At 39.8% G+C, this 15828-nt stretch overlaps 1 protein-coding gene across 1 annotated transcript in view; it reads right to left on the bottom strand.

Annotated features, from left to right (window-relative positions):
- Window positions 1–15828, bottom strand: part of NIPSNAP1 (nipsnap homolog 1) — a gene marked incomplete in the record, with an annotated part of 54523 nt that overhangs the window by 18960 nt on the left and 19735 nt on the right. The window contains 2 exon segments of the mRNA XM_077461225.1: window positions 4004–4049; window positions 14552–14679. Of these exon segments, the coding sequence (XP_077317351.1) occupies window positions 4004–4049; window positions 14552–14679 (174 nt within the window).

The raw sequence follows: 15828 nt of genomic DNA, 5'->3' as shown, positions 1-15828 counted from the left end.
ATCGCTTTTGATACACTTTGGGGCCCAGTTCACACTGCTGCAATGCGAGAACCCTGTGAATCTACGGCGGGTTCCTTTATCGCACCGACTCGCTCGGCAGTTCACACTGGCATATGCTAACTGCTGAGGAGTGTCAATACATTGTTAGCGACACCCCATTTCATCTTTGTCGCACTGCGAGCTGTCAGTTTGGGCATGAATCGGATCGCATGGGTCCTGTTGCGAGTTTATTCTGAATGCGATGCGATTTCAGTCATACTGTGTGGCTGGAGTTGCGTCGCACGTATGTTTTGAATCTCAAGTGTTGTATTATAGCTGGACTATTTGCATCTCATTTGTCATCTACACATCTGCTGACAATTTGTAACCAATCACCTGACTTTAAATTGAACACATTGTTGATTGGAGAGGAGCAGTAGTCATGTGACAGTCTTGTATAGAAACGTTCATGCTTTTTAAACGTACATGAGTGCTATGAACAAGGCTTATCGCCGAAACTAGTCTGCTGCTGACTATACTCATTGTGAAGGCTTGAAAATAAATACGCTTGATGTTATGGAGTTTCTGGCTGCTTCTTTTACTCAATAAACTTACACTGTTGAAATAAAACAGACAGAGGGCACCCCAACCTACTGCATTAAGGAAGACCTCTCTTTGTTAATAATGGTAACTTAGACATACAACAAACCAACAGGTGTACTCTATTAACCTTGTCGTCAAAGTAGGCTTCCAGTCCACACATCACATCACCTAGGACAACTGGAAAACCCAACAGGTTAACTTGTTTTGAGGACTTGCCTAAGTTACCTTGCCTCCTCAGAGCTCTGGCTTTAAAGGAAGAGAAGTCCTTGAAACACCTTATTCTGTTGGGTTTTCCAGTTGTCCCGCTCCCATTATGGGATGTGAAAGGGATGTGAATGGTGATGTATCATGGAATGGAAGCTGATGTTTTACAGTACTACATTGACAACAAGCTTTGAAACAGAACTGCCGGCTTACTAGTATGATGTGTATAATAGCCTGTGTGCCCCCTGTCTAGTTTTATGGTTCTTATATTTTTTGGAAAAATAATAAAGCAAACAGTGCAAATACCATACGGCTACTCAAACATAGAGGCTCTTAGTCTACTCTGGCATTATAAGTATAAAATTAAGGAAAACCGCGCTCGACAACGGTGGGAAGTAGGAAAGGATAGCAATAACAGTGGCTACGGCCAAATACTAGTTATATCATTAGGTTGCTGCCACCCACAAAGAAAGAAACTCCAATAGGTGTTTCCTCCAAAAAATAGAACAATATGGTAACTGGGGTAATTGGCGCTACCTACAAATAAAACTCCTTACATGTATGTATATATGTGTATATATGTGTGTGTATATATATATATATATATATATATATATATATATATATATATATATATATATATATATATATATATATATATATATATATTTTTTTTTTTTTTTTTTTTGGATATCCTCCCCTCGCCTTCTGGCTTGGAACTGGGTGGTAACAACATGCGGATTGGATACGGTGGTTGTCACTCCTTCAGACACAGGGTACAGCCCATTGTTGTTTGTTTGGGTGTCAATTACGAACGTTGGCCAATCAGATGCTGCTCAATCTGGGTTTTTTCCTATTTAAGTTGTAAGACGTAGTAGCGTGACACCGCCGCTGAAGACGTCAATGACGAAACGCGTTCGACGGAGTTACGCTTATTACGTCAGTTCCGTTCGTTGGAGCGCAGTTGGAGTGCAAGCCGTAGCTGCGTATCCACCGAGCGGCTTCCACGTTCGGATTCATTTTCGCGCTAGAAGGGCTCTATCCCTGGGGGACTTACAAACACTGGAGTGACCATAGACAACAGGTTATACCCTGGGACATTGTTTTTTGGTTTTTAGTCCTTTGTGTTTTTTGGGATAAAGTGCCATTAGCGTATGGTTATTACCTTTCTCTCAGCTTTGTTCTAGGATTTTCTATCTGTTTTCCTGGAACGTTACCATTTATTTATATATGGAGGCTGAGTGATTTTTTAATGGACTGTGGTTCCACATCTTGTCTCAATATATGAGATTTGTTTTTTTCATTTTATCATTTTTTTATGTTTTTATTGGTTTATATTTTTGTGGCAATAAATTGATTTTTTTATACAAATCACACTATGGAGACTACAATTTTTTTCTTATGAGGATATATGAAATCTCCCCTTGGTTGCGATTGAGGAGTTGGACATCAGCAGGGATTGAGAAAACTCTCTCTGGATGCGAATGAAGAGCTGGATATCGGCAGACTTTGATTTCAAGGCGAATTACCCCTGCAGGGGTGTATTCTTCTGGTGAGTGGGGTACCTTGTGGGGGAACACAGAAGTCACGTTGGAGATTGCACAAGAAGCACTATAGTCACATTTGAACTTTCTGTAATTGCACCATTGAAGATTTTTTTGGAAATTTGGACACTATTTTTGCACTTCTGGTTATTATGGATTGTTTATTTAATTTGGGGGTTAATTGACTCTTTGCTTTTTTATATATTTTTTTGCTTTTTTGTTTTTATATTTTTTGTTTTTTGTTTTTTCACTTGCACTTTTTTGATACAATTTTGATATAATTTTTATATACTATTAATATTTTGGTCTTTCATATATATGCTTATATTAGCATTTTGCATTTATAGGTTGTATATTTTGAATTTTAATTTCATTAAGCACATTTATATACACCTCCTACTGGGTTTTTTGCATATCTTGGCGATAATGCGATTTTAGGCAACAAATTCTTTTATATATATATATGTCTATATTAGCGTTTTGCACTTATAGTTTGCATATTTGGGATTATAATTTCACTAGCACATTCACACACGCCTCCTACTGGGAATTTGCTTACTTAACCATATTTTGGCGATAATGCGATTTTAGGGAATATTGCTTTTTAGCGATACAGATACAAATCTTTTGTTTTCTTGTTTGTTGTTGTTTGGTTTTTGGTTCTTTCCTTTTCCTTCGTTTATTGGAACTATTTGTCAATCTCAGGAATTAATCTACAGTAGGAATTTTGGTGTTTTTTGGGACATCTGAGTAGCTTGTAAAAAAAAAAAAAAAAAAAAAAATCGCAGAATAGCAGTTTTTTGGGGTTATACCTCCTTTTATTATATATATATTCTTTAGGATGAATACATGATATATTCGGGATTATATATTTATATACATACATGTAAGGAGTTTTATTTGTAGGTAGCGCCAATTACCCCAGTTACCATATTACTCTGGCATTATGCTTGTTTTATGTTAATTTTTTTAATTATTGTACTGTTACTGTAAGTTAAGTTACTTTCTTTAATTGGGTACTTTATCGTCTGTATCCAATTTATTTGGGTTACTTTTAGTAAACAAAGTACTTTATTTTACTTTACTGGATTCTTTGTACTATTTTTTCTATTCATAAAAAAAAAAAAATCATGATAATCAAATAGAATATGAACAACAACAACAAATAAACACAATTTAGACAATTTTATATATTATAAAATATTTTTTTTCTTTTTAAAACCTGTCATTTTCAGTATTGGTTTCCGACCTAGTGTATCTTCCATTTTTGGTATCAAACACACATTCGGTGCACCCCTAAACAGAAGTCAACGCAAGTCGCAATGAAATCGTAGAAAAGTCGAGCAGAAATCTTTTTTAAAAGTTGTTTGAATGGTTCCATTGCCGCAGATGGGTGCAAACCGGCCTCAAAGTCAGGCATGATGACCGGTCTCCGTGCAGTCCCAAAACGTATGATCTCCATAGAGAAACATCAATAAAAAAACTTTTGTACTTTAAAATAATCTTATTGGTGTGTTGGCGATCTCTCTTATCCAACTTTGGATATTATTAATAGGGACAGATAATGCTCCCTTTCATGCTGTTTGAAAGTTGAGAACAAAAGACTTTCATGAGGCAAGAAATAAAAGCATGTTAAAAGTCATACAACTGCAAGGGAAATTAAAAATGCTTACGTCAGTTGGTTATAGGCATCCAAGCATTCTGGCTTTACATTATGAACTGAAACAAAAAGAAGAGGATGTGAAAACTTTAAAAATGGAAAAGGAGGAAGTTCATGCCATTGTTTAAATAACTGATAAATCATATTGCACTTGCTTTCTAAAATTTTTAGCACAATATAAAATGTATTTTTTGGAATCCGTTTAATGCAAAATTTAAAAATGTATACATAATGCACAGAATAAGTAAACAAAAATATGCAAAAGCAAGTATCACGACTAGGCATATCACAAGTTAATACTACTAAATATTTAAGCTCCTTCAAGTAGTGGTAAACCCAGGTTAAATCTTTCATGTACTAACTATTGCTCTACAAATTTCTGTATACATCTATAAGTGTATGATTTGATACTGTGTGTAAAGCCCTTTCCTTCAGAATTGGTTTTACCACCAATTTTGAATGCCGTCTAAAGTCACTATTGTAAGGTTGAGCATATAATTACAGACTGTATGTGCATTTAAGAAAAAAAAAAAAAAAAAAAATGTAAAAAGATACAGATATATACACGGGGCCGGCTCAAGACATTGTGCTGCCTGGGTCCAGGAATGAAATTTTCAACGCAACAAACTGTGCTTTTTTTATTGTTTGGTTCAATAGACTACAATGGAGAAGCTGCAGAAAAGTATGTAGTACGTTTGACGTAATTTGCATTTTTTAATCTACCCAACAAAAAAATTGCCAAAAATAAAACGCTGAATGAAAGCATGTCTTTGAAAATGTCACTTTTTAATATTCAGTTTTAAAATGAATGTAATTTCTTAATGAAAATTACATACAGGTCTGCAAACTCCTTTGACCAAGAAGTTTTCTATTCTGTTCCTTAGAATTTTCCCATCACTGTAGTCGAAAACGAACGTTGATTTGCCCCCACTAACTATTATAAAATTGAACAAATGTTCTTAAAATGAAAAAAGTTTATTTTTTTGAAGGAAGACATTTTTGTTTTGTTTTTGTATGGCCAGCATAAGCGACAGAAGGCGCAGGTAGCTTTTATCAAGCCACCTGGCAATGACAGGAGAGTCTGCCATACATAATATATTACAGTTCGGTCTGAAAATCGGGGGGGGGGGGGGGGGATAAATAAATAAACCACCAAAACAAAAAACACACACACACACACACACACGTCTTTAATCTTTTTTCCCCCTCTTTAAATAATAAATTTGATCCGAGTCTGATGATATTTACCATGTTAAACCTCTAATAGTATATACAGTATATCTCTCTTCTGTTATTCTCAGAGTGGATTAGAGATTTTGCTCCCTAACCATATAGTTGGTTATTTATATTTACCAATGCATATAGATATTTAAGAATAAATTTTTTGGCCTGTTTTTGCTATACCGCCCTATACCAAGTTATTATATGCTGTATCCCTGTAAAGGGCCCTCCAGATTTTGGGAGCCTTGCTGTTTTTGCTGTATGCCTGCACTGATATCTCTGTTTTACGACTATGAAAAATAAAATTGTTATTTGAAAAAGAATACATTTTTTGGTTATCCGATCAAACCAAAATCCGCCAACTAAAAGATTATGAAAATAACGTTAATTGCAGACCTATATTGTACATATATTAATACACTAGGCCATGATCTGAGGAAAAATCTGCTCACTGTCCACTCCCTACAATGCCACACTTTAACCACACACATACACATTTTTTTAACTTTTTTTTTATTTTTTATAAAAAATGGCATACATCTATCCTCTATTTTGTAGACGCTATAACTTTTGCACAATGTACGCTTATTGTTTTATGCCACTAAGGCCCCTTTCACACTGGGGCGGTGCGGGCGTCGGCGTTAAAGCACCGCTATTTTTAGCGGCGCTTTACCGTCGTTTTAGCGGCGGTCTGCGGGCGCTAGCGGGGTGGTTTTAACCCCCGCTAGCGGCCGAAAAAGGGTTAAAACCGCCCGCATAGCGCCGCTGCAGTGGCGCTTTGCCGGCGGTATTGCCGCGCTGTCCCATTGATTTCAATGGGTAGGAGCGGTGAATACACCGCTCCTTCACCACTCCAAAGATGCGGCTAGCAGGACTTTTTTCACTGTCCTGCCAGCGCACCGCTCCAGTGTGAAAGGGGCCTTATACAGTTAGTGCATTTTTATTTTTTTTTTATTTTTTTTAGCACTGATCACTGTATTTGTGTCACAGGTCAGATTTGCCCGCCGCAGTCCTGCAAAAAAAAAAATTAATAAATCGCTGATCCCTGCTAATTACTGGTAAAAAAAAAAAAAAAAATAAAAAAAAAAAATAGAAAGTGGCTAAATCTTTCCCCCATTTTGTAGACTTTTGCGCAAAACAATCAATATGCGCTTATTGGGATTTTTTGGCAAAAATTTGTAGAACACCACATATTGGTTTAAACTGATGAAGAAATTAATTAAAAAAAAAAAAAAAAAAAAAAAAAACCCACACGCAGAGGGGATCAAATACCACCATAAGAAAGATCCATTTGTGGGGAAAAAAAAAATAAAAAATAAAATAAAAAAATAAAAAAAACGTAAATTTTGTTTGGGTGCAACGACTGCATAATTGTCAGTTAAAGTGACGCAGTGCCGTATCCCAAAAAATGGCTTGGTCATTAAGGGGGCAAATCCTTTCAGTCTGTAAGTGGTTAATCAGGGCTGGGCAAGTCAAGTCCCTCTCAGGCTCTTATGTCTCATACAACTTGTGATGTGCGTTTGTACTTACTTTTACTTCGGACTCCTGCAGACAATGCTGCTATGGAGAACTCATTAGTGGCAGAATAGACATGGACACAGCGACAGGCTGCAACACCTCAGGTGCTGTGCAGGTGGACTGTGGACAACTGCTCAGTTCACACTCACAATCAGAGACCCCTCTCTTCAGACGTGCTCCCTTCCCTCAGGCTCTGAGCCACGCTGAAGAAAATGGAAGAGGTGAGTGGAGCCAATTTACTAGGCGCTGAGGCTGAGCGCTCAGAATGCTGGGGTGGACGTGGTCTCGGACTTTACTGATTGATAGATGCCGAGCGGCAGGACATGCCCGGGTTGCAGTGGTTATACTGGGATGATGCCTGCACCTGGAGACACAATACTGGTATGAACATTTTCAGCATTAGTGATCCGAGTAGCTGAATAATCTGTTGATTCTGCTATCGGAGCCCAGGAGCGATGCAACCTGTGTTGATGACTGCGCAGAGGCAGAGGGAGAGGGAGAGGGAGAGGGAAGCGACGAGTATGTCATAACTTCGGGTTCCGCCTCTGTTAACCTTGTCATTAGCCACCAGGAAAGCAGCTGATCGAACTGATCTGTTTTATCGTCTGCATTGGAGGGCAGAGGAGAAATTTGGGGGTCTAATAGACCCCAGATCTCTCAATAAAGAGGACCTGTCATGTCCCATGCTGTCACAAGGGATGTTGTTCATCCCTTGTGATAGTAATTAAGTTAAAAAACAAACAAAAAACAAAAACGTAAAGCCCCATTCTTACACGCAAATGCACTCCAGCACGCATATGTAAACAATGATCGTACCACACATGTGATGCATTGTTGTGAATGTCAGAGTGAGAGCAAGAATTTGAGCACCAGACCTCCTGTGCATCTCTAAACTGGTAACCTGTAAAGGCGTTAAAATTCTCCATAGGTGACGCTTTAAAGAACCATAGGTTGCCATCATTCTAAAGGGTGGATGCAGTTTTAAAGGACTTTAGGACTGCTCACCACACATATACTGCAGCAGAGCAGCTCTATTGAGTGAAAGGACACACCCGTACATTGTATCATGTAATGGATACAGGGCGCTGCGTGGGAGCCAAAGCACATGCCCGGCGGCTGCTATATCCACCGGCCACCCGCGATAGCTCCTCAGAGGTAAAATGGGGATCCCTGTTCTGAGAGGGGGGAGGAAAGGTCAGCTGTTCCCAGTGATCAGGAACAGCGATCTCTCTGTACTCCCAGTCAGTCCATCCCCTTGATACAGTTAGAAAGCACTTTCCTAGGGATCACTTAACCCTTTCCCTGTCAGTGCAATTTATACAGTGAATAGAAAAGGAAGGAAGGAAGGAAGGAAGGAAGGAAGGAAGGAAGGAAGGAAGGAAGGAAGGAAGTCTTTTCCCTATTATGTAGACTTTTGCGCAAATCAATCCTATACGCTTATCGGGATATTTTTTAACCAAAAATGTAGAATACATATTGGCCTAAACTGATGAAAAAAAAAAAAAAAGGGTTTTTACTTTATTGGATATGCATTATAGCAAAAAGTAGAAAAAAAATATATGTTTCAAAATTTTCACTCTTGTTTATATAAAATGGCAAAAAAAAAAAAATTTTTTTTATATTTAAAAACGCAGAGGCGATCAAATACCACCAAAAGAAATCTCCATTTGTGGGTAAAAAATTAAATAAGTACAGTGCCTTGCGAAAGTATTCGCCCCCTTGAACTTTTCAACCTTTTGCCACATTTCAGGCTTCAAACATAAAGATATAAAAAATTTATTTTTTTGTGAAGAATCACCAACAAGTAGGACACAATTGTGAAGTGGAACGAAATCTATTGGATTTTTGAAACTTTTTTAACTAATAAAAAAAATGAAAAGTGGGGCGTGCAAAATTATTCGGCCCCCTTGCGTTAATACTTTGTAGAGCCACCTTTTGCTGCGATTACAGCTGCAAGTCGCTTGGGGTATGTCTCTATCAGTTTTGCACATCGAGAGACTGAAATTTTTGCCCATTCTTCCTTGCAAAACAGCTCGAGCTCAGTGAGGTTGGATGGAGAGCGTTTGTGAACAGCAGTTTTCAGCTCTTTCCACAGATTCTCCATTGGATTCAGGTCTGGACTTTGACTTGGCCATTCTAACACCTGGATATGTTTATTTGTGAACCATTCTTTTGTAGATTTTGCTGTATGTTTGGGATCAATGTCTTGTTGGAAGATAAATCTCCGTCCCAGTTTCAGGTCTTTTGCAGACTCCAACAGGTTTTCATCCAGAATGGTCCTGTATTTGGCTGCATCCATCTTCCCCTCAATTTTAACCATCTTCCCTGTCCCTGCTGAAGAAAAGCAGGCCCAAACCATGATGCTGCCACCACCATGTTTGACAGTGGGGATGGTGTGTTGAGGGTGATGAGCTGTGTTGCTTTTACGCCAAACATATCGTTTTGCATTGTGGGCAAAAAGTTTGATTTCAGTTTCATCTGACCAGAGCACCTTCTTCCACGTTTGGTGTGTCTCCCAGGTGGCTTGTGGCAAACTTTAGACAAGACTTTTTATGGATATCTTTGAGAAATGGCTTTCTTCTTGCCACTCTTCCATAAAGGCCAGATTTGTGCAGTGTACGACTGATTGTTGTCCTATGGACAGACTCTCCCACCTCAGCTGTAGTTCTCTGCAGTTCATCCAGAGTGATCATGGGCCTCTTGGCTGCATCTCTGATCAGTCTTCTTGTCTGAGCTGAAAGTTTAGAGGGACGGCCAGGTCTTGGTAGATTTGCAGTGGTCTGATACTCCTTCCATTTCAAAATGATCGCTTGCACAGTGCTCCTTGGGATGTTTAAAGCTTGGGAAATCTTTTTGTATCCAAATCCGGCTTTAAACCTCTCCACAATAGTATTACGGACCTGCCTGGTGTGTTCCTTGGTCTTCATGATGCTCTCTGCATTTTCAACAGAACCCTGAGACTATCACAGAGCAGGTGCATTTATACAGAGACTTGATTACACACAGGTGGATTCTATTTATCACCATCAGTCATTTAGGACAACATTGGATCATTCAGAGATCCTCGCTGAACTTCTGGAGTGAGTTTGCTGCACTGAAAGTAAAGGGGCCGAATAATTTTGCACGCACCACTTTTCAGTTTATTTGCTAAAAAAGTTTAAAATATCCAATAGATTTCGTTCCACTTCACAATTGTGTCCCACTTGTTGGCGATTCTTCACAAACAATAAAAAAATGTATATCTTTACGTTTGAAGCCTGAAATGTGGCAAAAGGTTGAAAAGTTCAAGGGGGCCGAATACTTTCGCAAGGCACTGTACATCAATTTTATTTGGATACAGAATCGCATGTCCACGCAATTGTCAGTTAAAGCAACGCAGTGGCGTATCACAAAAAATGGTCTGCTCATTAAGGGGGTAAATCCGTCTGGGGTTTAAGTGGTTAAAGCATGACTTGTTAGGAGTCCTGCAATCAGCATCTTTGGGGCAGAAAAGCGCTGCTAAAAAGACGGTAAATCGCCGTCGCACCCCCGCCGCAGTGTGAAAGTAGCCTAAAGCCTCGAACACACGATCTGATTTTTTGACAGTAAACTGCGACCGTTTGTACGCTCCATCCGACAATTGTTGGATTTTACATGGACAAATGTTGGATGGCAGGCTTTAAACATTTTCTGTGAACAAATGTCTACTGTCTGATTTTCTGAGCATGTGTACACAACTCCATCAGACAAAAGTCCAAAGTCTAAACACGCATGCTTGGAAGCAGGGACGAGCGGGAAATGGTCGGTCTTGTAAACTAGTGCTCGTAATGGAAGAGAATTAACATTCGTGACGTGGCAAATTATGAAATCTCGAAATGCAGCGCACAATTCTCTTCTTTAATGGGTTAATAATGAAGCTGCTTTGCTGGTGATACTGATGATGGAGTTCTGCCAAACGTATTTTAAAAGGCTTTTATTTTCTAGTGATAAAGAATAATAACTCTTTTTTTTTTTTTGGGCAAGTTACCACAACACCATTATCCTGTACTTTTTACGATCAAATATACAACTATGTTGGCGTTTTTTTTTTTTTTTCTTTAAATGTAACTGCCTACTCCCAAACTGTCACTTGAAGTAATACACATAGCCAAGTATTATTCGCCACAATTTTTTTTATTGTACATAAAAAAATAAAAAAAAAAATGTAAAATTAGATATGCTATCTGCCAATAGAACTTAACCAAAAAGTGCATTCTATGCATCCAAACATTTACCAAATCATTATTCAAACAAAAAATAAGAAAAGCCTCACGCGTGTCCTGCTTCTTAATATGGGGTCACCAATGCCAAGAATTTTGTAAAGGCAGGGGTTCGTCATCCGGCAATAATTTTGAAAATCATCTGGATTATTCTCCTGGAAGTCCCGCAGGAAAGGCATATGAAATAATTGTTCACCATTAATAACGCAACCAATTTTTGGTCCAAGAAATCCTCCTTATCCTGTTGCTGGACTGGACTTGGGTCAAAGCAATAACTTCAAGGCCAATAATAAATAACACGTTTCCGCAACATGTCTGGTTGACGAATGGCCGTTCAGAAACGAACTGAAAAGCGAAAACTGAAAAGCGTGAATCAACACTCACCAAAACTCCTACTAAACACGAAATTAGCAGAAGGAGCCCAAGGGATGGTGCTAGTTTATGAAACTGAGGTAATCAGCGGAGAACATGCACAGTGAGAAGGTGCGATCTCAGCACCTCACTGGCGATCAGTGACAGAATTCTCACTTTCTGATTCACCATCAGAAAGGTGGAGAATCAGAGAGAAGTGCAAAGCTGGCTGAGTATTCTGGAGAAAGCAAGAAGTCTTTTGATTTCCTTCTTTCATCCAGTGGCTGAACAGACAGAGCACATCTTCCCCACCATTACACACCCCAAAACAAGCAGGTTAGGAATCTATAGTATGTGTATATTATATATATGTGTGATGCGTGAACCAGCGTGATTCCTGTGCGGGTTTCCACATCGCACCTGCATTGACATCTGCGCACCACTGCTGGTGTCAATGTAAAGTTAACCACTTCAGCCCCGGACCAATTTTCAAGACAATAAGGGTATATTTATTGGTTTGTGCAAAAGTTATAGCGTCTACAAACTAGAGTACATTTTCTGGAATTTACACAGCTTTTAATTTATGACTGCCCATCTCATTTCTTGAGGTGCTAAAATGGCAGGGCAGTACAAACCCCCCCCAAATGACCCCATTTTGGAAAGTAGACACCCCAAGGAAATTGCTGGGGGGCATGTTGAGCCGATTGAATATTTTTTTTTTTGTCCCAAGTGATTGAATAACGACACAAAAAAAATAAAAAAAAATAAAAAAAGTTTACAAAAAGTTGTCACTAAATGATATATTGCTCACACATGCCATAGTTATATGTGGAATTGCACCCCAAAATATATTCTGCTGCTTCTCCTGAGTACGCGGATACCACATATGGGACTTTTTGGGAGTCTAGCCGCGTACGGGACCCCGAAAACCAATCACTGCCTTCAGGATTTCTAAGGGTGCAGATTTTAGATTTCACTCCTCACTACCTATCACAGTTTCGAAGGCCATAAAATGCCAAAATAGAACAAAACCCCCCCAAATGACCCCATTTTGGAAAGTAGACACCCCAAGCTATTTACTGAGAGGCATGTTGAGTCCATGAAATATTTTATATTGCAGGAATATTACAATTTTTTTTTTTTTTGCACAAAGTTGTCACTAAATGATATATTGCTCACACATGCTATGGGCATAAGTCAAATTGCACCCCAAAATAAATTCTGCCGCTTCTCTCGCCAGGAGCGATCGAGAGGGGGTGGTCAGAAACCAATGGCCATCCCCTCATCCCAGATCGCTCCTGAAGCGAAAAAACGGACCGCCGCATCCAGTAGGAGGGGGTCCGATCGGACCTCCCACCCGCTGGAAGGCAAGCACGTACATGTACGTGCTTGTGCCTGTACATGCCATTATGTCTGTACATGCCAAAGTTAAGCAAGGAAGAAAAAAAAATAAAAAACAAAAAAACAGCGTTTCAGTGGCATTGCAAGGGCCGTGTGAATGGTCCCTTTGTGAACTTAAAAAGTGACCTGTGCGTACATATGTCTGTATGTACATACATGTGTTTGCATGCGTGGTACTCTTGACTCCCTATACCTGTGCTATCAGAACTGCATTTTTAGGGCTTGTTCGTAATAGCACCAAGGACTGCTGCTCATCTGAAAAGCAATCAATGCTCAGATCCCTTTGACAGGCAGTAATGAGGCAATATGTAGCCTCCTCACCACCTGTTTTACCCCATCGCAACCGTGTGCAATGGTTGGGTATACCTCTAACTGCAGACACAGCATGTGTAAACCCCCAGCTGCTACCTCTGTGGCTAAAAAGGGGAGCAGGGGGTGGTAAAAACAGCTCAACTATGTGGTCTTACTGCCCATCCAATCTGCCATGTGAACAAATCCTTGGTTCACATCTGTGTGGATGCGTGCTGCGTGTAGGGCAGCCCATTCATTTTAATATACTGCCCTACCCGCAAAAATGCAGGGACAGATGTTTCCGACCCCCTTTTTTTTTTATTGCACTGCACCAAAACACCCAAACATTTGCCAGCGTGTTAAGAATTAAAGTGTTACTAAACCCACAACAGTAAAATCTGTCTTTATATGCAGAATAGCATGCTTGCTTTACTCACTGTGGAACTTAAGTGGTTAATCCTCTGCATTATGTAAAAAGGCTCTTTGACACTATATGGACAGATCATTCCCTCCTGCACTGTCTATTTTGGCAAGGCCATATAATAAAGTGAGGGTAGTCGTCCTATACATGCTCAGTTTAGTCTATTCTTGGAGAGAACATTTCCCGTTTCAGTTGAACTGTTCAGGTCACATGATATTGACATTACACATGTGGGTGTGTATACAGGATGTAGTGGAAATCTCCTACCTGAAAACTCAGCACTGGACAGACTGTGCAATTTATCATGTAACTGTGGTATACAGATCAGCAAAAAAGGTATATAGTGGCAGTATTTTAATGTAAAAAGAAGGTTTATAAGCTGTGGGCACTGTGGGGGGGGGGGGGGGGGGGCGCAGAGGGACCATTTTCATATTACTGGGTTTAGTAACACTTTAATGTCACTCCTAAAGAGCAGAACATGTGTCTGTGTCAGGAACAAGCACAATTTTGCGCGTGTTCCTTGAACGTGAACCAAGCCTTGGACAGGGGTGCCTCAAGACTTTTGCTAGTTAGCCACTTAGTTGTTATTACAAGAGAGCCAACCGTGGGCTCTAAAAAAAACAGTACTTGGGTGATGCCTGCAACTGCAGGCTTCATCCAGTTATAAGCTCTTGAAGTCAGCAGGTATGTGATTTGCCACTGAGTGGTTAATATTGATACTCTGCTCCTGTCGCTCCTCCACACACTGGTGGTAGACTATCCATCGGCGTCCTCATGTCCAGTGCAGGGCTATGGACTGGAGCATGGGGAGATGTGGGCAAGTATCGCTTACTTTATTTTTTCCCCTAGACATAAGAAAGCAAATAACTCTAGCAGTGTGGGCATAGTCCCACTTCAAGGGATAATTTTTGCCCGGAGTTAATAAAAAAAAAAACCCTGTAAAAAGTATATGGATAGTAAAATAATTGCTTGCTGCAACAAATTAATATGAATTTTAAGGCTAGTTAATCTTCCTTCCTCCAATGTTTTAATATAGGTAGCATAGCCTTATATTTGGCTTCATAAAAAAAAAAAAAAAAAAAAAAAAAACACACACACCTTAGAAAAAAGGCTTACTTACACTGAAGTTTGTACAGTCCACTGGTCTCCTTCTTAGAAAGCAAAGTTGAATGTGCATCTTTGCGAGGATCCACTTTCCGCACAAACAGTGAGCGAAGCCAGCTGCCTTCACGGTTATCAGAGGAGTACCTAACATTGGGATAAAGAAAACAGTGAAACAACAACAACAACAAAAAAAAAACCCATACAACAAAACACAAAAAGGCCAAAGAAAATGAAAAAAATTGTTTAAGTAGGTTGCCATTCATTCCAGGGACAGTCCCTATTCTGAAGGGTGTGCCCTCAAGAAACAAAGTCCCAAACAATGTCACTAGCAGCAATGAGAGTGGCAGCAGTGTGCCATGCTAGAACACGTTTTGCGTTCCAGGACCCTGCACTCAAGTAAGCCAGCAATGATCCTAGCATGGCACACAGCGAACTCCACCCAACATAGGAAATATGGTCCTAGCTTCTGTACTATGTTGACCATCCATAGCCTTTGTTTTCACTATTCTGTGGTTGGCCCCTGGAAGAGTTTGAGAGGACTTTCCTGCACCCCTCAAGGATGGAACACCAGAGACAAGTTAAAGTATAAAGCTAGCGGACTAGGCCCCGAGCCAGGCATGGCACCACAGGCTCTTGGTGGCTTTGATCACTACTGTGCCTGTTCTGCACTGGCAAATCACTGTTACAATTATATCCTTGATGGCCAGAAACTTGCAGAGGGGGGCCATTACTGTTAATGACACCAATGCTGGGGTCTATTTTACTTCCATACACCATAAAAGGGACATCCACTTTATAGACCACGCTTCCAGCATTTTTCCTCTCCATACATTCAGGGTGTCTCTCCTAACTAAGCATGCATATCTTAGTAACCCTTATTTGAAATGTTTATTTTGTCTTCAAATACATTAAATGTTTATCTCTTGTTCCAAAAGTCTGACCAGTTTGAGACATATTCAAAAGTCTGTGCATTTTGTGGGTATGGCTACAACAGAAAAATGACCAGTTACACTTACCGGTAACGGCTTCCAGGACGGCACACCTGAGAGATGACTGGTCCACCTGACAGGAAACACAATCAACAACAAGTTTAAAAGTTCCCACCCCCTCCCTCAGACCCTCAGTTATGGTAAAGAAAAGCCCACACCGGTGTCAGAGGGAACATTCTGTGAGGAATAAATATACCACACCAATAAAACAAGGGTAGGGAAGTAGGCCTGCCGTCCTGGAAGATTTCCTAGAAAAGCCGTTACCGGTAAGTGTAACTGGTCATTTTCTCCAGTCATCTTCCAG

The sequence above is a fragment of the Lithobates pipiens genome, unplaced genomic scaffold (genome assembly GCF_037356315.1).
Source record: "Lithobates pipiens isolate NorthernLeopardFrog02 unplaced genomic scaffold, aLitPip1_a1.2 Scaffold_3, whole genome shotgun sequence".
In the NCBI taxonomy this organism is placed as follows: domain Eukaryota; kingdom Metazoa; phylum Chordata; class Amphibia; order Anura; family Ranidae; genus Lithobates; species Lithobates pipiens.
The sequence above is the reverse complement of the archived record's forward strand: the minus strand, read 5'-3'. Positions and strand labels throughout refer to the sequence as shown.